The 23,479-nt window shown below is 35.7% G+C and overlaps 1 protein-coding gene across 1 annotated transcript in view; it reads right to left on the bottom strand.

Annotated features, from left to right (window-relative positions):
• Window positions 1–8,716: 8,716 nt before the first annotated feature.
• Window positions 8,717–23,479, bottom strand: part of LOC131922440 (ephrin type-A receptor 6) — a 902,384-nt gene continuing 887,621 nt past the window's right edge. The window contains exons 16-18 of the mRNA XM_059277230.1: window positions 22,151–22,344; window positions 10,514–10,663; window positions 8,717–8,831 (exon numbers count right to left, since the gene is read on the bottom strand). Of these exons, the coding sequence (XP_059133213.1) occupies window positions 8,717–8,831; window positions 10,514–10,663; window positions 22,151–22,344 (459 nt within the window). The remainder of the gene's footprint in view (window positions 8,832–10,513; window positions 10,664–22,150; window positions 22,345–23,479) is intronic.

The raw sequence follows: 23,479 nt of genomic DNA, 5'->3' as shown, positions 1-23,479 counted from the left end.
GACTTGGAAGAAAATAAATAGATTATATAAAATGGAATAGTTATTTGTTTTTTTTGAACATTGTATTCAGTGAAATCTTAAATATCAAATAAACATAAGTAAAAAAATGACTAGAAAAATTAAACATTATTATCCTAAATTCACTAAGTGAGTTGTGAACCTCTTTTTTGTGTTTCTCTTGTAGAGAAAGTAAAACAATTTGCTTTTTCTACCTGATCTTATAGAATATCTGAATAGTATGAGATAAAAGAAGAATTCTTTGAAAAAAGAACAAGAAATTCTAGCTAAGAGAATTGGAAAGTTACTAATATTATGTGATTGAATGAAAATATATAACATGCAACTACAGTCCAGGTACACAACTCTGTACTTTCAGCACCCAGCGACAGAGGGGAGAGGATACTGAGGCCAGCCTGGGCCACAAAGCGAGACTCTATTTCCAAAACTGGGCAAAGCAAAACAAACTCCAAACTTCTAGGAGTGGCTCTGAAAGCAACTAGGGAAATAAAGAATACAATTATTTAGAGTTCTAAGGTGGCACATAAAAACCAAAGTGTCACATAAAATTTATATGAAGATACTGCATTTTAAAAACATTTAATATTGTGTAAAATCCATATAACTGCTTAAATTTATGTTGATTGTAAACCCTTTCACAGCATCTCTTCAGTATCTTTTAGATACTGTTTCAAATTTAATGACAAGTTTAAAAAAATCTATGAATTGGATAATTCATTAACACAAAATATTTTGAGAGTCACATTTAATGAATTATTAGTTCAAAAATCTTTTGCTTATGTTTCTTAGAAATCAAAAGCATTACTACAAGAATGTTCAGATATGGCCATAGCCTTCTAGTATTTTAAAAAGTTGTTTAATTTCGGTGTTTTCATAAGATATTTTTCTATTTTAATGTCAATATATATTTTCACAAAAATGAGTAGAATTATTCACATTATATATTCACACCCTCAAAATTCATTTATTTCAAAATTAAAAGTGAGAACAACATGACAGAATGTTAACTGATTCTTTTTTAATAGTTTTCTTTTTAAATGAAGTAACCCCTCTAACACAAGCTACTCTTTTTACTACCTTTAGTTCTGTAATATTCTGTATTAAAGTTAAAATTAATGATATGCTTCTGATCTTTCATGTATGCTGTTATTACAAGTATAGTTTACCCTTTCAAGGTATTTTTCCTTGCACACAAAATGAAAACTAAGTTAATGGGGAAAAAAATCTCCTAAAGGCATTTATTTTCTACATACAGGTTTTCAATGTCACAATCTGAGGGGGAATGATATTAGTGAAATAATTAGTATGATATCAGAAATGAAACACATTCATGACCCTTAAAATCAAGTGTTCCTCACATTCATTTTTGTTACTACTGATCTAATGTTGTGCCCCTCTTACCCTAAAATGCTCCCATTTCAAGTTTTATTTAAATTTCTCCCACTCTCAAAGGATTAATTAAAAACAATAAAATTGAACAACAGCTCCATGTTTTTATAAAAAGAAAATGAGAGTTTTGCATAGTATCAATATATTAATATGATTTTCCTTGAAGAACTATATATATAGCACAGGAAGAGAAAACACATTAAATTAAAAACTCCAATGAAAAACATTTATGTACATTAAACTTTGCTTTCCATATATTGCAGAAAAATTTAAAAGCTTCATTATTCATTTATTGTCAGTAATATTCACCATTGTCTCAACAATACTTTAAGTGTATATGGCAATGATATTTTTAGATAATATATCAGTGAGTATGAGAACAATTTGGTTTTAACAATGATCATATGAAGCACTTTGATGGGAAAGTAGCTCATTCATTTACAAATTCCCTAGCAAGTGAGTGGCTACTCGTTTTTATTTTCTTAGAGTTTCTAAAGACGTTATTTTAAGTAGATTCAGTAAAGGAAAACAAATACATGACAACAAAGCATGCCCAGTTAAAATTTCATCATGGATTTGATAATATCTATAGTTCAGGATTATGAGGAGAGAATATTACTTTCCCTGTCAAATTGAGGCAATAAAATTAATAGCGTTTCAGCCTTTCAGATTGAATGAAGATGTGTTTAAATGAAAAATATGTTAAAGCAAGTTCTGTCTAAAACACAAACAGCTAATTCTACAAATAATTCAATGTAGAAAAGATTTATGACACCCCAGAAGCAGCAGAGTATTCCAGATAAAACCTTGGAAATTTGTGGTTTGTTTTTAGGATTTGGCTTTTTTTTTTCAAGCCATATGTCATGATTTTCAACACTTAAAATGATATTGGCTCTTTCTGGAAGGGAGAAAACAGAAGAGTGTCTTGTGTAGGAACTACAGATATGAACAGACTTGTACTGAAATGCTGATATCAGCTGGGGGAGTAACTCGGGTAGAGTGCTTACCCTCTGTGACAAGGCCTTAGGCTTATCACCAGCACAAAAAACACAAACAATAAGGTTTATATCAATATTGCTTTGTACTTAAGTTCATGTTTACCTCATGAAAACAATTATGACTAAATATAAAATCTGAACATGATATATGGAAAACAATGATTCTTATGTCCCTAGAGTTTTCTTTATAATCACATAGTATGTGGAGACAACATTGGATCTTCCTTTCAGTGAGGACTATTGACATGGAGATCCTGATGCCAACTGAGTAGGGATCCCTTAGTAGCATTATTATCCACTTTTTAGTTATTCTGATTTTCTATTTGATTTGATAACATACCAACTAGAATTCGATTGTGGCAAATTAAAGACCACTAGAAGATAAGTATGATATAGAAACATGGATAAGGACAGATATGTTACTTGAGAGAGTATTATTAATAGAATAAATACTTGTTGAATTTACAACTTGTGGGATAAATGTATGGTTAACCTGTACCTTATTTGATAATACAAAACTGGAAACAATTTGCCCTAGGGATGGATGTGGCTCAATGGTGCAACACCTTCATAGTATGCATAACTCTCTGTATTGTGTTATCCTTTATCCTGTTTTGACTGGTACTATTTCTTTAGTGGCTCTGATATTCTTAAAAAAAAATGGTTGTACATAAGAGTAGGAGAATTATCCTTTGAAAATTTCTCTTAATATGAAACAAATCAAAAATTCTTTTTTTTTTTTAAAAAGGATGGCAGTGTGACTAATGAGTATAGCAATTTAAGAAAGGACATTGCTTTGTTTTCGCTATAAAATTTGCTTTTATTAGGAAAGTGTTATTTATTTATTTATTTATTTATTTATTTATTTTTGGTTTTTTGAGACAGGGTTTCTCTGTGTAGCTTTGCACCTTTTCCTGGAACTCACTTGGTAGCCCAGGCTGGCCTGGAACTCACAGAGATCTGCCTGGCTCTGCCTCCCAAGTGCTGGGATTAAAGGCGTGAGCCACCACCACCCGGCTGGAAAGTGTTATTTATTATAAAGTAGGAGTGACTGGACATCACTGAGATGCACAAGTATTGTAGTTGTCAGATTCTTTTGGAAAAACTGGTTTATTTAGAAGTCCTTTACCTCTCTTAGACATTGAAGTTCTCTTAATTTACTTGTTTCATTTTAAATGCAGTAACTTGAAAAGCTAAACTTTTAGTTACATTCTGTGATTTCAAAAGAGAAATCTGCCAACCAAACCAAAAACACTTGATCCAAGGGCAAAGAACTCACATATATATCAATAGTTTCAAAATAATTTGACCTATTGATAATTTGAATCTAAGTACTAGTCAGTAAAAGAGGTTAGTTCAATTACATCTAGACAACCTGTGACTTCTAGACCTTTCCAACTTCATTCCCAGGAGACATATGTATCATGTCACATCTCTGTATAACAAAACCCTACTGTTTTTCTAATAAATCTTTAAAACATCTGCCTAAAGTCTTGACTTTTAAAGGGAACAGTGAGGGGAATATGCAATATATTTTTATGCAACATAAGGTTTTTCTTCCCTTTGGCTCTGTTCATTCTAGTCATGGGTAATCACTTCTTTCCCTGGTTAATGGATCCTGTCGGAAAGGATTTTGTATAAGCTTTGAAGTGCATACATTACATCTGCTAGAAAAATTAGCTCAGGTGGGAGATTAGTTTCAGGTTTGGTTTGAAAAAAATGATGTTTTTACAGGCTATCTGAAGAACGATTTCATATATGTACTGACTTCTGATGAGAGTATCTTAGAGAACCCACAAGTATGATTCCCTTTACCAAACAGAGTAATGGATGTTTGAGAAGAGTTTTAAGAGATTCCAAGATTCAAAATACATCTTTCTAACAGGAATTGAAAATGCACTTCACACTTGACTTAGCTCCTGTTTGTTTAGTTTTATTCTATAGCAAGATCTAATCCCCCATGACAAAGTCACCATAGTAAACTGCAAAGAGGCTCCAATCTCTAAAATTTAAACTCAGGCATCAATAGGAGCCAATAACAGCATACTTAAATTCATTTTTGTGAAAAAATAATGTGTATGGGAGGCATGTTGTTTTGTTCAACTACAGTAAATAAAACTTATACCTTTCTGAACATTATAAAAATCAGAAAGGATGTTGGAAATGTTGATCATAAAAAGGAAAAGTTATATGAGTTGAACATGTGAAGGACAAATGAACATCCCCAGTTGTACCCAGTATACTCCTCTACTGTTTAAAAAAAAGTATCAAATATGTTTTGATTAATTATGAGTAAGAGTTTATCTGACTACATGAAATTTCATGTAGTTGTGAAAGTTAAGGAGATAATAATATAAGAACTGATGTATCTGCTGTGGTGATACTTTGTTTGTGTTCTGACAAATAAAGCTTACCTGAAGATCAGAAGTTGGAGCTAGCCACTAGTCAACCATAAAGGTCTGGAGGTCTGTAGAAACAGGAGACAGGAAGTGATATGGCTGGGCAGAGAGAGGAAGTGATAAGGCAGGGCAGAGACAGGAGCTCTGCCCTTTTCAGTCTGAGGAGTTGGAGAGGTAAGAGGTGACTGTGGCTGCTCCTTTGGTTCTCTGATCTTTCAGCTTTTACCCTGATACCTGACTCTAGGTTTTTATTATTAAGACTAATTAGGATCATGCTTTTATCGGCTTTAAATCTCTTTTATGTATAAAAACACAGATCCCCTATAAGTTAACAGTGGATTATTAAAATACTAATTTCTTTTCAATTAGTATTAGACTTAGCCCACCGAAGGTGAAGGAGCAATCTATTTTGAATTTCTTCCCTTTGTGCGTAGTTTTCTGTTAAGCAAAGTCAGAGCTCACAGCTTCTAACCTGAAGGGCTCCCATTTGTATGCTGAGACCTAACATGTTAAAAGTATACTTTTTTCCAACCTGCCCTGCCATCCTGTCCCTTCTATGGAAACTTACAAGGCATTTTTAGACGTGCTCTGCTTCACTGTGCTGATATAATGAGTGTATTGATAGAACCTGAAACAGAAGGAGATTGGAACAAAAAATGGAGAGGGCTGAAAAATTTAATAAAGGAATAGAAAAAGGCAATACTGATAAAAACTCTTGAGATGAGAGTTTAACTGATTTTCTCCCAGAGCATAAATTTAATAGAGAAAGGTATCAAAGCAGATGTTTAGAACACAGGTTGGATGGTATGCAATTTCCTCTTCACTATCACTGCCATAGAGAGCTTTATAAAAACTTAACTTTTCACAGATTAAATTTCAATTTTTTTCTGTTATGGGCTATGTGAGGCTTTAGAGTTATGATTGGAAGGCTGCCTTATTCAGTTTGTAGCTGGGTAGATTTTAAGAAGTGATACACAGTGTAATAAATCTGTGATTATAGCATGCACAACACATTTATCAGCAGTTACAGAGAAACTTTGCAAATTTTCTGTAATTCTTTCTTCCTGTTACACTGGCATCATTTCAGATATTTTTTAACTGAATGATTTAAATACACCATCTTCATTCTTCATTGTACATTTTTTTGGCTATAGACCAGAAGTTGACTTTGAGAAAATAAAAAATTTACATGGTCTGATTTTCAAAATTCTAAGAACTCACTCATTAGAATTGATTAAGATTTTTTAAAAGCAAGTATATAATGTATATGCATACTCTAGATATAAGAAGTTATTCCTAACTGTAATTATGAAAGTCATTAGCTTATTTTGTCTTATACTTGTTATTGAACGTAGGCACCAAAGAAATCTCAGATTGTTTCTTGTTATATTGTCAACTGCATTTGGTGTTTTAACCATTCATATCCCCAGATCTTAATTTCTCTTGAATCATAGGGTGCATGACCATTAGGCAGCAAAGAAATATTCTTATAATTTAATATTTCTGTTTAATTTTGCACATACTTCTGCCTTGTTCTGTTTATAATGAAGTTCATAATTACACTTAACATTATCATGCTCATAGCTTGGTAAATTATAAATGTAATTTTACAAAACTTGGAAGAAGATATGGAGATAGAGAGTAGAAAGAGAATTTTGTAATAAATCAGGAAAGACATAGAAATGCAAATTAAATAGAAATAGAGTTGCATCATCAGACTTTTAAAAGAAGAATGTTAACAGATTTTTAATCTTGCCATCACTGAATGTAAATTCCACAGAATTTTAAATACTATTATAGAATTTGTTATATCAAGGCATACAGATGCTGCAGACAGAGTCCTATGATGGACCATATTATTCTATTTCTTATTTGTCTAAATACCTTTTGTTGTTTTATAAAAATAAATATATATGATTAATAAATTTAATCATCTGTTTACATCTGTTATCATTTTATAGATATTTAAAGACAGATAAATATGGAAATTTTGTATTTCCCCTAAATGTATCCAGATTTGTGTAAATGTATCAAGCAAACTGCAGAGAGTCTATGAGTGATGCATGGCCATGCATGTAGGTGGCTAGAAAATATTAGTAGCTATTTCTGACACACTTACTTAAAAAGGGATGGAATTCCATTCTTTCCTTTTTCTGTATAGTTAAGGATGCTCTAAAGACATCCTTTTATCTCTTGAAATGAGAAAAATTAAGCTGCAATAGGAGGAAAAAAACCCAAGAAGATGAGTCAGGTAAAGAAATTATATAAAAGGATCTCATATGAAAAGAAAAAAAATCTTACAAACAAGAATAAAAGGAAAAGTGAGGGTCCTTAAATAGAAATAACTTTATCTTTTCTTAGGAAAGTTTAGGTAGGAATTTGTGTATGTGAAGAGGATACCTTTGTCTCTGACATCAAATAAAAATTGGTTCGCTAAATCCACATCTTTAGACTATCTGATCTGCATTTTTCTTCCAGCTTATTCTTCACTCATCACAATGGTAATTTTTGTAGTTTCACAGGGAGCAGATGATTTTATGGTTGAGTTTATTTTAAAAGGAGCACTATTTTGATAAGCTGACAAATTCATTGGAAAAATATATTTGCTTTTTTTTTTGCTGCAAGCCTCAGAGAAGATTATGACAACACATCTCAAATGTGTTCTTATTTTTATATACTATGATGGACCAAGGTTTACACATTATATATATGTATATATGCATATATATGCTTAATGTGAGATATATTTATATCATGTTTATGTTATTCATACTAATTTCTTAGAAGATTTGGAAAACCATTCAGAGTGTTCATGTAACTTATTTTTGTGAACAAAAATATTGGAATTGTTAAAGTTGGAAAATACAGTGGTTATCAATCAACTCCATGTGTTTATTACCTTGGGCCACTGCAAGCTATCTTAAATTGAATAAATAATTTCCCATTTAATCTATGGCTACCATTTTAGACCTTTTATTTTAAAAATTTTTCATTGTGAACAGTTAACTTTCTCAACGCTTTGATAATTGTTTTTCAAACTTGTGAAGATGAATCCAAGGGAACAGCCATAGATTTACTCCATGCATCTGTCTATGAAAACTATCAGAGTAATGGGCTCACTTTTGGCCTTTCCAAGGGTGATTCTTGTAACATACTAGAGAAATACAGTATAGTTAGTAAAAAATTAGAGGGGGGAAAAGCCTCTAAACAACCACCTACTATGAAATATGTATAACCCTATAAAGTCAATTTAAAAATATAGACAAACCCAGCCTTAGAATATTTAAAAGCACAGTATTTTTGTCCATCTCCCTCCCCAACAATGCCCTTCATACAGTAGTCACACCTGACACAAATGCACTATATGGAATCATTGATCGTTTCTGCAAATCGTTGTAACAACATCAGGCACCAACAGTTAAGGTATTAAAAATAAAACAACAGTACAACCCGTAGAGTTGAGTAAAACTATCAAAAAAGAAGCATGTCAAGTTGGAAGCTACTCGATCACAAAACATGGAAGAATGATCAACTATTTCTTTCTTATCTATCATCAAACTCTACATACATCTTGAAGATGCCACACCTGGACAAATTCCTTTAGGTTAAGTCCATGAACACTTCCCAAACATTTCTATACAAAGTTATACATTCATGCTGAGTTATTTATCATTATGTAGTGGTAATCTGCAGTGGGCCAGAGTTTCATTTGCAGGCTATTCAGAGAGGACCTGTTGTAGCGTGATACTTAAATCCAGGATGGAAGCATAAACCTAAGGTGTGCAGCCATAGTCTGAAGAGGAGACTGTGGGTTGTGAAGGGATGTCTGGAGAATCAGAAGAATGAGTCGTAGAGGGTATATCTTTCTTTGTAGAAATGCTGAGGCACAAAATACAGGTGTTTATAGTACTTTCATACATGAAATCCCTTCTCCTGTATGTGCATCATATGTAAACGTAAAGTCTGTATGCTGCTGACTATTCGTCTCTGATGTCCAATGAGTATGACTCCAATTCGTCTAATATCACTGAGAGAATATGAGAGGGGAGAGAAGGGAGAAGAGACAGAGAAGAAGGGATGGGGGGGGGAGAGAGATTTTAAGCATATAGATTTAATAAATACAAGCCAGAGAAAATGAACATTTAGCTATGTTAACTATATGCCATGTTACATTTGAAAAAAAATGTGTTGGTTAATTGTTAAGTAGTCATATAAATGGATAGCAAAAATTGTTTATTTTATTCTCCCTTATTCCATAAAATATTCTAAATTAATGTAATCTCAAATTTAATGATATAAAGAAAAGTTCCATATCCAGATAGAATGTTTACATTTCTATTGGCATAAGACTATTTAGAATTCAATTAGTTATATAGATTTGCAACAGTCATAGAAAATACAGAGCATGTAGGGTAGAGGTAGTGGTAATCTGCAGTGGGCCAGAGTTTCATTTGCAGGCTATTCAGAGAGGACCTGTTGTAGCATGATACTTAAATCCAGGATGGAAGCATAAACCTAAGGTGTGCAGCCATAGTCTGAAGAGGAGACTGTGGGTTGTGAAGGGATGTCTGGAGAATCAGAAGAATGAGTCGTAGAGGGTATATCTTTCTTTGTAGAAAATGGGTATGAAAATGACATTAAGCAAAATTAGTAATTTTGGGGAAATGTACATATTCTACAACCCTAAAGCAACTGCACTGCCGTGCTTAAGAGATACACACACACAAAAATGGATACAAAAATTGTACAATTCAAAAGTACTTGCACTAAGACAGATTTTAAAAACGGTGGAGTCCCCCACAGTAGCCCAAACTGATGAACTAGATTTATAGGCATGAATGCAAATGAATCTCCAATGTTGGGTGAGAAAAGCAAGAACAAAACATAACCTCTTAGATGAATTTTTAAATTTACATGAAATATGTAAATTAGACACACACAGACTAATAAACATTAAATACAGAACAGGGATGACCTTGGGATGGGGTGGGAGCTGTGGTGGAAGTGGGGTACACACAGAGCTTCAACTGTCTTATGAATGGATTATCTCATAAACTTGGTGGTAGGTACACTGGAATTTGTTACATTAGTCTCTGTACTTGTTTGTGCATATATGAGAAATAATTCATAAGAATCAATAAAAGCCAGTATTTGACTTAAAAAACTGTCATTATTTTGAACCATATAAAGTTGCATTCCTATCTTAAAACAATGGCAGTTTCACATGGCTCCATTGTTATAATATCTTTAATCCACATTTTGAACATTTCTATTGGATGTAGGCAAAGAATGATCTTTGAGACAATGGAAGATGTCTGAACATGATAATACACAGAAGGATCTCTAAAATGGCAAAGTAACACTTTAAGTAGATTGCTTTAATGAATGTAGTAGGAACTAATTATGGTTTATTAGTATATATGAATAACAATTTACCAAGGCAACAAACACTATGTTGATGTAATGTCTATGATGTGAATAAGATCAATATGTATTTGGGAGGCATTTACAACAATGCCACACATCCATTTGAATTAAATATATTCTTTAAAAGAATAATGGTTGAAAGTGTAACTTCCAGCTTCCACTGGAATGATAATGAGAGAAATCACATACTAGCCTTAGGAAAGGTATTTGTGATTGGACATGTGAATTTGAAATTCCATGAGCAGAATATCTAATTACAGCAATAAGCCTAGAACTACTTACTCGATGCTCATTCTTGAAATCAGATCAAACGTTGTAAAGCCTGCCGCCATGAAGTTACTCTTGTATTGACCCATCTTTATAGAATCCAACCAGTCACCAACTGTGACGAACAATGGATATTCGGGAACATCACCGGGGGATTCTGGCATTCTACAGGGAAATGAAACATAGCATTTAAAAGCCAGATAAGCCAGACTTAGTCATTTTTAGTTTTTCCTTTTGCAATATTCTTGTATGTAATATTTTATCTTTTATTTGAATGAACCCTAATTTTCTGTCTTATTCAGCAAGTAATTAGAAAAAACTTTAAAAAAAAATCAAATCAGTCATTTCTTTTGACATTTTCTGCTTTTTTTTTTTTTAAGCCACTATGGGTATTATTACATTTGCTAGATCTTTAGAAGATCCATTTTTCTATATTCCTTTGTATGTTTTCTCTTATGAAATTGTTTTGAAACTTGAAGCCTAGTCTGCCTACTCTTTCCGCATGGAGAGTAGCAGCTGTTCATGATTACTATTTTCTTAGGAATCCATGCCCTTCACCACATGAAATCCCAGAGAATCAACTAACCTGGGCTTACAAGAGCTCACAGAAACTGAACCTTCAACAGAGAGCCTGCATGGGACTGACCTAGGCACTCTGCTATGTGCTACAGTTGTGTTTCTGTCCTAGAACTCCTAACAGTGGGACCAGGGGCTGTTGCTGACTCTTTTCCTGGCTTTTGGGACCCTCCTCCTCATACTGGGTCACCTTGCCCAGCCTTAATACTTGGGGAGATGCTTAGTCTTACTGCAGCTTAACATGCCATGTTTTGTTGATACTCATGGGAGACCTGCCCTTTTCTAAACAGAAACAGGAGTGCATTGAGGTGTGGGGACAGAGGGGGCTTGGGGGAGGGACTGAAAGGAAAAACTACAGCCCAGTGTAAAATAAATAAATTTAAAAAGAGGAATCCATGTCCTTTTACTGGCCCTACACTTACTGTGATGTTTCTTCTTTAATGATGAATTCATTGATCAAACTTCAAATTATGTTTTTAAACATTCAAAAATAATAGCCTTATTTAAAAATAATTTCTGATATCATAACACTTAATTGCACAAGTAGGATTTACATATAACCAAGCATAGTGTATGGGCATTTTAGCTCAAAACATTGATATAAAGACATAAAATAAATCAAATGTCAATGAAATTTGGGCTAATAAGTCAAGGAATATAGTACTGATAGATATTAAAAATGTATTATCTCAATCATTTTAGTTTCTAAAATATATGTGAAAAGTATTTGAATTGAGAATATTTTATACTTTAAGCACAAATAAATATAAAGGCATTATTTCAGAAAGACCAGGAAAGATATGTGTGAATGCATGCATACATATATGTGTATTCATAGCACACATACATATTAACTAAAGTTGGGAGGAATCAAATGGAATTATCTTAGAAATTATAGTAAAATAACTCAGGATTTTATGCTTATATCATTCTAGTGAAACATTGTAGTATTCTTCTTACAGGAATATTGGAACACAGTCCATGAATGAAGCTGTGTGAGATTTCTGAGAGCTTGTAAGACAACTCCAAGTAAATAAGACAAGAGTCTGGTAACTTCTGTTCCTCCATAACATGGGATGGTCTTGGAATGTGCTTTAAAACCCCTCCTAGGTGCAGTAAATAGGAGCGGGTTTACCTCAGATTATCCATCATCGTACCCATTCTTATTCAGAATGAGGATTCCATGTATGAGTTGTCCTCCTGACCATATACAACCTAAACTCATGTGACCTTGCCCTTGTGACTAAATACAAGTTGGACCCAAGTGAGCTTTGCTTACATGACCTTGCTTAGCCCACAGAATACCCTCACAACATAAATTGTCTGATGCTTTGAATAAAATTGTTATTACATGAGACTTTAGTCTGCCTCATTTTTAGGCTTTACTCTCTAAGGTTCATGCTACCACATAGAGCAACAACATAAGAACATGTTCCAGTATATTTCAATAATTTCTATTCTGGAAGCTAAACCATAATGATAAAGCCATTTAACTGTGGGTTGTTTCAGTCTAGTTAATAACAGAACGAGTCACAATTTTATGCAAAACAAAAATGAGTCATGCTCAAATTTGAAAAGCTATCATAGCATCTAATGACAGGCTCTAGATTGTTGCAATGTTTCTTCCAAGTTTCATAGCTGTATATATGTTAATAAAGATCATCAAATAAAAATTCATATATGAAATACTAAATAAGAACCACCGTGGCAAACAAATTTAACTAGATTTTTGAATGACAGCATTCCTTAGAATCTCCAGTTGTCAAGCATGCATTCTGAATATGTAAGAGAATTCAAAATAGCTTCTGCATAATTTTCCTGAATTATTTAGTCAGTGTCTATAACATAATCTTTAAGGAAGTACCACGGTATTTCACAACTAACTCTCAAAAGATTAGGACACCCTTATTGACTGTTAGTATAAGTAACCATAGGTGAATGTCTTATTTTAGAACAATATGGCTTTAATAAATGGAATTACTTGTTGGAGAATTTTGTTAAAATGGAACAAAATTAAAAAAAAATAAGTTAAATTTACATTTCCTTTATATTCTCATTTCTTTTCTTTTTTTAAATTTTTTAATTTTTTTTTTGTGAAATAGTATTTCACTATGTGGCTCAGCCTGGCCTCAAACTCTTGATCCTTCTGCCTCAGCCTCTAGAGTTCCAGGATTATAGTCATGTACCTTAACACCTAGTTTATAGTCTTCTTGATGCACAGGGAAAGTTGGATAAGTCTCTTTCTCAACCCTGAGATGACACTGGAGTACCTCTTGAGATTTCACAATTTTATGCAACTGATGAGTAGAAATGTGATTTGCTAATTTTATGTCATTAACATAGAAAATCGATGGGAGAACAAACAGCCTTTAAAACTAATGACAGAAATGGCCTATTTCCCCATTGAAAAGCATTCCCAGTTGCTCCCCAAGTCTTCCATTGTCATAATTTCCTTTCTTGCACACACATAAGTAAGCTAGTTAACTCCATGGCCTTTTCTGCAGCTGGCTTGGCACTTGATTTAGTTAGGTCAGGGGCCCTGCATTGTTCACAGCAGCCGTGCGGTAATTTTGATTTCATTTTATCTTATACTGAAGTTGAAAAATGCTGCTATATTCTGGCTTTCAGAGTTGGACACGATCATCCTCACATGAATTCTCCTGAACATTGCCTAATAAACAATAAATGCCCTTTCTTATCAAGCCTGTACAGTGATAAATTCAGTCTATTTTTGGCTGAGATTGTGGAAATCTCTGGTCTTTCGTGATTAGTGGAGTTGCTCACCTGAAACATCTTCCTAGTTTAGCCAGAAGCTCACATTTTCGAAGTATATATTGTAAGCTGGATGTAGCAGTTCACACCTGGACTCTCAGCACTAAGGAATATTATCACTTTTACAGGCAGTTCTCTTGATTCAATGGCTATTCTTCTCTACATTTGGTTAATTCATATATCAACATCTGAATATATACATTGCCCATCCAGTCACTGAAAGAAAATTTTACTTTGCATTTTTTCAAATTTTCAAGATTTTACATTGCATTCTTTTCAATAGAGCCTATTATTTAACTTGATCACAAATTAATGAAATAATTTTGAGACTAGAAATTAAAGCATGATTTGACTCAAAATATCCTAAAGTATCAAATGCTTGGAAACATGTATCTTGCCTCTACTTAATGCTTAAGGGGAATGAGTGAATAATGTTTGCAGTCTGATTCTTAACTGTGTTAAGTTAGAGGCATTAAGTTTTGTCAGGCTTTATTCAGTAACTTCTGTTTTTAATTGTTCAGATTATTAAATATGCATAATAAGATTGATAACTGGTAAAACATACAGGGATAATAATCAAAATTATAGGTAACTACACAAAGAGAGATAAGTGTAAGAGAGGAAAAAATGCATTTAAAGTAATCTCTCAGAATTCTGAGTAGAGTACCCAGAACATGGTCACATGGTCCCTAAAGAGAGATAGGCCACTGGATCTCAATGAAAGTCTTTTGTGAGGAAATAATCCAGAGTAAAAACAAATGTCATATCACATGCAGTCACCATGTATTGGCAGTAACTGTCATTATATCACTATGGAATCAAGTCACAGTACTCCACAAACAATGACAGGAGCATAGCATCTGAGCTAAGCGGGAAAGCGTCATGATGTAATGTCGGCCATTGCCGGCACGAAGAAGCCACACGTGTGTGCAGCACCAGAAAATCCAATCTATAGACATGCCTAAGGATGTCATTCTGGAAATATGTTCTTGCCATATTTCCTTCATCTCTCTATGTTGTTGTAGTTATATCTGTTCTCAGCTAGTGTTCTTCAAGCGGCTGCACATTGTAGGGAGATGCTTAGGGAGTATATGTCTATTTCTGTGCTATTTATCTATATGAAGAGGGCATATGCTCTACATTGCTGTGTATATAGCTCTGTATAAATAAAATGCTGATTGGCCAGTAGCCAGGCAGGAAGTATAGACGGGACAAGCAGAGAAGAGATCTCTGGGAACAGGAAGGCTGAGTCCTCACTCCAGCCTGCCGCCCAGGGAGCAGCATGTAAAGGCAACAGGTAAAGCCACAGAACATGTGGCAACATGTAGATTAATAGAAATGGGCTGAGTTTAAGTGTAAGAGCTAGTCAGTGGTAGGCCTGAGCTAATGGCCCAGCAGTTTAATTAATATAAGTTTCTGAGTGATTATTTTATAAGTGGTTGCAGGGTCCTCAGGGGCTTGGCGGGACCTGGAGAGAAGCTCTTCAGCTACACTACATCGTTGTATTTACTCGGTAAAAACAATAAAGTGACAGGATGTGCTACATCCAAATATTTTAAAAGGCTTTTTAATAAATTTCATCTATGAAGTCTTATTTAGCACAAAGAAATCTAACTGGAAAAATAAAAATGCACCTTCTTTTCTTATACTCATATGTTCAGAATAGTGCAGGGCTAAGAAACATCTGTAGATTTTCTGTTATTCCCTACTGTGTGGTCTGAGTGAATATAGACTTTGGAGTTGATGAACCTTGTGGTTTTTTTTTGTTTTTGTTTGTTTGTTTGTTTGTTTGTTTTTGACAAACAGCCTCCTTGAGTCTCCCTTTCCTTATCTGAGCCATGGAACAACAGTAGTGATAATTAAAGAAAGAAGTAATGAAAGTACTCAGTAGATACAATGATTAGCACACAGTACAGTCTCAATAAGTGGTACTAATTGTTATTGTTTGTAACACAGAATATGTATCAGTACTACGACAGTTATAGGCAGTATTGTAATTAATTATCTTGTGCCAGAAGAGTAGCTCATTCAGTTTAAATTGTCTTGTGGGCAGGTAGGAACTTCATGCTTTCTGACCAATGCTTCATATTCTACCTTCCTTCCACAAAGCTGATTATTGTGCAGTTTCTGCACAGGTTTGACTAGCCAGTTATTTCTGTATGACAAAACATCAATAAAGTACCAGCGACAAAAATCAAAACAAAACACATTGCTCAAGGCTTGTTTATGGACATAAACAATTTTGTAGATGTTGATAATATAGTCAGTGTTGTGAAAAACCTTTTGAAAATGGATGGAAAATTGTATATTAAATTGTTGAAAATTATTAACTGCATACAAGATGATAGTTTTATTTGGTCTTAGGTTTCTCATCATTTTCTGAAGCAGAAGCATTACAGCACTGGGACGATTATTTCTCTACCTTCCTTATTCACTGTAAACCAAATGCTTGAAAATCCAACCATCCACTTGTATGTACTAAGGAAGATAGTAATTAAAGTTACTAAGAACTACACATTTACAAGATCCCTAGCCATGGCCAGTGAATAGTGAAAATATTTACAATGTGCCTTAGCTGAAGCAGAATATGACTAATGAGCCCATTGACCATTACAGACCAGCACAATCCATCTGAGCAATTGCTTCATATCCCCAGATAACATATATGAATTGATGTTTAAAAAGCACAAAATTGTTTGCCAGTGACTTTCAGTGGGCTTGGAACAGAATTGGAAATGTTATTTTCTCTCCCCGCTACCTACTCTTTCCCTTCTTTTTTCTTTTTGTAATACTATGTATCAAAGGTAGGGACTTTCTTATAGTAAGCAAGGGTTCTACCACTGAGCTCTATACATGAAGCCCTAGGAATGTTATTTCTTAATTGCATTGCAGCACCGCCAAAGAGTGCAGCTAGCTGACTGCGGTCTAATATGCCTAGCTGACGCCAGAGCCTGGAGCATTGGAATGGATGGAGAATGAATGTGCTGGGAGATGTGGTAGGGTGGGGAAGGTAGGTAGGGCTTCCTGAAAGGACACCTTATGGTAATCAGGTCACTTTGTATATTATTAAACTTCAGATGGCCAGATCCATCCCTGGACTCTGTAGGATTATACCCACCTGGAATTGGGAACTACAAGGTTGATCCTGACAGTTGTGGAAGAGAGGACACAGAGAGGAAAAGGAACAGAAGTCCACTCAGGCATGGCCTCCACTGCTCTTCTACACATAACCTTGATCCCAGCCAGACCCATTCTACAAAGGATTATGTACCATGTGACAATTATAAATAACTCTTTGGGAGGAAATTATTATAAAGTGATTAATAAGGGTACACTGCATTTATGGAAGGTTGCCTGGCTCCATCAAGATGGTAATTTTGAAAATCTATTTAGCAGTTGGTTGGATTTAAGGACATTCTTATATAAATCACCATGATCTCATATATGTCCATACACTTTTTAAAATAGTATATTGGGAGCTCTACAGAAATGAAAATATGCCCCTGGGGAAGTATCGGGCAGAGGAATGTCAGTAGAAGACAAGAGTGAGCACTGCTCTTCCCAGTCCTGAAAGCCATAGATTGACATCTTTCCTATAGATACTCAGGTGTTTGCAAGGAAAGGCTACCAATGGGATTTATGAAATTGCTAATTTGCTAGCAGAAAACTATTAAACTGTGGGGTTCGTAGCCTTCTATATTCTCTTTGATCATCTTATTTTCTCCCCACTTATCTTGTCAACAGAAAGATTAAAAGTTTCTCAGGTGAATTCTTTTTTGTTGTTGTTGTAATTTTTGTTTTGTTTTGTTTTGTTTTTTGAGACAGGGTTTCTCTGTGTACCTTTGTGCCTTTCCTGGCACTCACTCTGTAGCCCAGGCTGGCCTTGCACTCACAGAGATCTGACTGCTTCTACCTCCCAAGTGCTGGGATCAAAGGCGTGCACCGCCACCGCCCTGGCTCAGTTGAATTCTTGAGACAAAGGCAATTAGGGTGGAATAAAAACCATGGGAGTGTTGATGAAAGAACAATGCCTGTGTTGGTGTAGAAATGAGAAAAACCTGGAGTTTGGGGATACTGGAGTAAAGGAGAGTCTAGTGATGAGTGGCTGCTCATTATCCACTCAGGCTCTTTAGTGTTTGTGTGTGTGTGTGTGTGTGTGTGTGTGTGTGTGTGTGTGTGTATGCATGTGTGTATTACATGCATGCGGTTATGAAGAAGCTAGAGAAGGACATCAAATCTTTTATTTTCTGCCCTGCAGCCATAAGACAGGATTTCTCACTGAATTGGAAGCTTGCTATTTTGGTTTGGCTGGCTGGGTGGCCAGCAAGCTCTTGAGTTTCTACTATCTCTATCTCTGATACTGGGGATATAGGCACACACAATCATGCTCAGCTGTTTTTTTTGTAATGTGGGTGGTGGCAATTCAAACTCAGATTAATGCCCATGTTTGCAGAGCAAGCACTCTTATGCACCAAGCCATCTCCCCAGCTGGCATGTTCGAGAGGCATTCTGTCACAAAGATTGATGGTCATGTTTCCTTAATCCAACATTAATCTGAGACAGGCATGTGTTCTTGGAACTTGGGGGATGGAGGGACTTCTCATGTGGAGGTGCTTGTCATCATTTTGTAAACACAAAACCAACCAGGCCATCTCATTACACTAAAGTGTCTCAATTCTCTGGGACTAGAAACAGAGTGTGTGGATGGCAGTGGGACTGTGGCATGAGTGGGAAGACAGGGAAATCCAATCCTGGCCCTCATGATAATAAGAATAAAGATTAGTTTCAGGCATGATACCCTGGGAACTCTGGTTCATTTTGTTTTTCAAACACAAATATATTAAAACAAAAAGTTCATATGCCTCTGTCATGAACAAGGATAGAAAAATCACTCACAAAAATTTCCATTTGTTTCAGAGAGATTAGGTTTTGGAATTGAACCAAGCTGACAACTTAGATGAAGGATGCAACTTCTGGTCTGTGTGTGGCCGGGCTCTTAGAGCATGGCAGTCACTTCATCATGGATCTGTGGACATCAATCAGAACCCTGCATCTGCCTTGACCTACGTATTCTTTTTCCATTTTGGGGGGTCATTTTCTAATTTGAGATTCTTCTTATTTTATAAATAAGACGATTATTCAGTCTCAAAATGCAATCAATTAAAAATGATGACTACAGCCATTTTCACAGCTAGATAGCTTTGCTATAGCCACCATTAAGTCTGTTAACCCTGTGTTACAGGAAACCTAGAGGAAATGATTTGGCTTTAGAGGTATGATGTGATTTCCTCTTCCATGAATGTAGACTTATTTTTGTAGTATGTTTCTATTATGATGTTCTCTCAATAGTAAAGCATGAACACTGTATTTTCAAGAAAATATGAGAACAAAAATCAAGAAACATTTTCTCTATTTATCTTGCCTATAGGTTTATGGAAATAAAAGTTATTATTATGCATTGATTTTTATTTTGACTTTGTATTCCCTCTTTATTATCTCATAAATTTTATAAAAATTTGTCCTTTTGAGGCTGCTCATAAACCTATGCATCCCATTTCTAAATCCACTTAATACTCCACTTCGTGTTTTCTGAATCTTTGTGAAGACTTGTGTATTACATTCCTTGACACAGCCTTCTCTTTTGGCTTTTATGATGTGGCTCCATCCATGTTTCCTGCATTACCAGTCTGGCTTTTCTTTCTCAATCTCCTTTGGTTATTTTTTTATTTTTTATTTTGGTGTGTGTGTGTGTCGGGGGGAATCATGTCTTGAATCTTGGTGCTTTAGAAAGTTGCCTTCTTTTTCTCTGTTTATTTGCATTCTTTATTTTCTAAGTATGTTAATGTCTTCAATAATAATCGATGTGCTGGCCAATTTCAAATGTACACCGTTAGCCTATATCTTTGGAACAAAAAGTAATTACGTTATAGACAAGTGTCTACATGTGGGTATGTATACATGAGTGTAGGAACCCATGGAAGCCAGAAGGGGGTGGTATATCCTGGAGCTCAAGCTACAGGGAGTTTTGAGCAGCCCTGTGTAGTCAGTTAGAAACTGACTCAAGAATAGTACACACTCTTAACTGCTGAGCTATCTCTCTAGCTCCATAGCTCAGATATTTTACCTCAAATTCAATCTAGAAGTTATGCACCTATGGAATTTCCACTTGACTATCCCACAGGCATCTCTGCCTCAGAATGCCCCAAATCATCTCATTTACTCTCCAGAACTTGTTCCTGTTCTTCTCTTAGCATGTATAACACCCACTATTTGTACAAAAAAAATGAGAAATATCTACTTCTTTCCTCTTTCCATATCTATTCAGTGAACACAACACATAAATATTGTTTGTGTATGGTGCTAGACAATAAATTCATTCTCTTTTCTCCTGATCTCAACTTTATTCTCATTTTATAATTTAGGCCTTGAACTTTTTTCTTAACTCTTATTATTATTATTATTATTATTATTATTATTATTATTGTTATTATTATTAATTATTTTACATACCAACCACTGGTCCCCCTCCTTTCCCTTCTCCCATCTCGCCCACCTCCCCCCATGTCACCCTGCCTTCACTCTTCACAGAGGGTAAGGCTTCCCTTGGGTAGTCAACACTGGCTGACATACAAAGTTGGGGCAAGACTAAGACCCTTTCCCTTCATCGAGGCTGAGTAAGGCATCCCACCATAGGGAATGGGCCCTAAAAAAGTCAGTTCATGTGCCTGGGATAGGTTCTGGTCCCATTGCTAGGGTCCCCACAAACAGATCAAGCCATGCAACTGTCACCCACATTCAGAGGGTCTAGTTCAGTCCCATGCAGGTTCCCCAGCTGTCAGTCAGTTCAGAGTCTGTGAGCTCCTATTAGCTTGAGTCAGCTGTCTCTGTGGTTTTTCCCATCATGATCTTGATCCCCTTTGCTCCTATAATCCCTCCTAACTCTCTTCAACTGAACTCCAGAAGCTCCACCCAGTGCTTGGCTGTGGGTCTCTGCATCTGCTTCCATCAGTCACTGGATATAGGTTCTATGATGACAATTAGGGTAAATACCAATCTGAGTGCAGGGGAAGGCTAGTTCAGGCACCCTCTCCACCATTGCTAGGAGTCTTAGCTGGGGACATCTTAGGCCTTGAACTTTTATAGCTTGGATTTCTGAAAAGATACATGTGGCTCTGTTTCCCATCTTGTTCCTTGCCTTGCATTCATAGCCTAAATCAACACTCGAGTGGTCTTCTAGAAGTGCGACTGTAATCACATTATTCTCTTGCTTAAACATCCTTCAATGGCTGTCCATGGCCATAGTAATAAAATCCAAAGTGCTTTTCTTTTCTATGCCTTTTGCTCACGGCTTCTGATGTTGGACTGCTCAGAGGAGGCAGTCTGCAGCAATAGTTGGATCACTAACTATTTCATGCTTGGCTTCATTTTGCTGAGACTGCCAATTAGTGATTGAGAGGTGAACTCTTACATGATCGGCTGTGAAAAGAAGTCTGTTTCAAATGTCCCTTAAAGAGCCTAGTCTTATTGTTACTAAAACCCTATACTGACTGGGGCCTGTGACCCACAGTGAATGTCTGCATATCCTGTGGCCATCTTGTGATTCAGGAAGGTGTGCTTTGGCTATTTATAATCTAGTCTAAAAGAAGACACTGATGATATTTGAAGTGTAATATTTCAGACAGAGATGAGGAATATTTTTGCTTCTCTTCCTAATCATTGTTCTTCAGAGAGAAGTGAGTAGATTTTCTTGGTTCTACTGAAGGTTACAAAATGGTGTATGAGTGCCTTGACCCATCCTATTCTGGTTTGGGGAGAGGAATGTAGCAAGAGTGAGGTGTGATCAGACCAGAAGGGAGCACCCTCACTTCCGGTGACAGTGACTCACAAATTACCCCCCACCCCCGTCTTGCTTGTGATTTCAAATAGAGGGATGGAACCTAGAATGGAAAGAAAATTAGAGGGACACACACATGCACACAAATTCTACTTATAAAGGTAAAGAAGGATCAGTAAAGACATAAATACCAAAGATCCACAAAAGAGAAATGTAAATAAAGTAATGCAGATAGAATAGATAACAGAGAGAAAAGAAGGGGAAATTTTTTTTCTTATGAAAAATCCTCACATTTTTTTCATATTTGTCATTTATCTGTTCAGCTGATAAATAAAATAAGGTTTATACAGGGTTGCAATTAAACAGTGAGTGACCAAGGCAAACTCATTCCCTCTACCTGTTGTTCTCGCTGTAGCCTGAAAGAGATTATGATTGTCAGGGGAAAACAATACCAACATTATGCATCTTACACAAGGATGTCCTCCACCAGTGTGTGAAGGGCACTGGGATTGCGGATCAGTTTGTCTAGGAAGCTGACGATGTCGGTAAATTTTGGCCTGTGGTTTCTTTCTTTCTGCCAGCAATGGAGCATCAACTGGTGCAGGGATGGTGGGCAGCCCATCGGAGCAGGAAGTCTGTAACCTTCTTCAATGGACAAAATTACCTAAACGCAAACACATGCAGATCATGCTCTTACTTTTGGTGACAAGATCTATGCTAAACAATAGCATCTTTACATGTAAGCAGTAAAAACCAAAATACTATTAAGCATAAAAACGACTCAAGAGGACAAGCACGGCCTGAGCAAGGGTAAATATCTGAGCAGGGAATGCTGGTAACTCAGTAGCATCTGCTGCCCCTTTTGCGAAGAAAATGTGCTGTACACACGCACTGCTGGAGTCCATGTAGTTAAGTTTCATCACAGTCTCAAGAGCACAGCTTCTGTGTTGCTTTGCTGAACTATCTGAAACCCCGATGCCAACATCAGAAATGCAGCATGATATGGATACATTCAGTGCAAACTGTCCGTGACAAACAGGATTGTTTCTCGAATCGTTTTTCATCCTCCTTACAATAACCGGTGTATTTTTAAAACCCATTATTCTCCCTTTTTTGTTTATTTCGGTTCTCCTCATTGACTTCAGATTTTCCTTTAGTCTGACACTGACTTGGCAATGAAGTTGTTTTCCCATGAGCCCTAAGGGGGTTCAAAATATGAAAAGCCAAGAACGACGAGCACCAAGTCCTATGAACATAGGGACATTCAGTCTGAGTACCCAACAGGTGGTTCTCTGGTGAGCGAGGGGCTCCGTCTGTAGGACATGGTGGTGACCAGTTGTGTGCAGTCACTGTGCAGCTAGCAGGACTGAGGGACTGAAATTTTGATCTGGGTTAATTTTAATTCACTTAATTTATTTTAAACTCTCACTTCCTGTCCTGGTCTAGAGAAAGGAATCTGCATAAAGAGTTAAGAATGACCAGGAGATGACAGCCTAGTGGTTAGACTCCACTTAAAGGCCCACGTAGGCCATTTACTTGCTTAATGTATTACCTGCCAGCCCCTCCCATGAGGAATTTCCTGGAGGTGGAATAAAACCAATTCTGAATTTATATAGATTAGCTTCTGAAGAACAGATCAAAGGTAGTCATTTGAACCTTTGCTCTTATACCATCTATTGGGGAGAATTTTTTTTTATACAAATTTAAAAGCAAGAAAACTGAGTATCAAATGTATTTAACACAGACATCAATCAAATTCACCTCCCCACCAACAATCAAAATATAAAACTTAGCTGAGC

Source organism: Peromyscus eremicus, chromosome 12 (genome assembly GCF_949786415.1).
Source record: "Peromyscus eremicus chromosome 12, PerEre_H2_v1, whole genome shotgun sequence".
In the NCBI taxonomy this organism is placed as follows: Eukaryota; Metazoa; Chordata; class Mammalia; order Rodentia; family Cricetidae; genus Peromyscus; species Peromyscus eremicus.
This window is presented reverse-complemented; position numbering and strand designations above follow the sequence as displayed.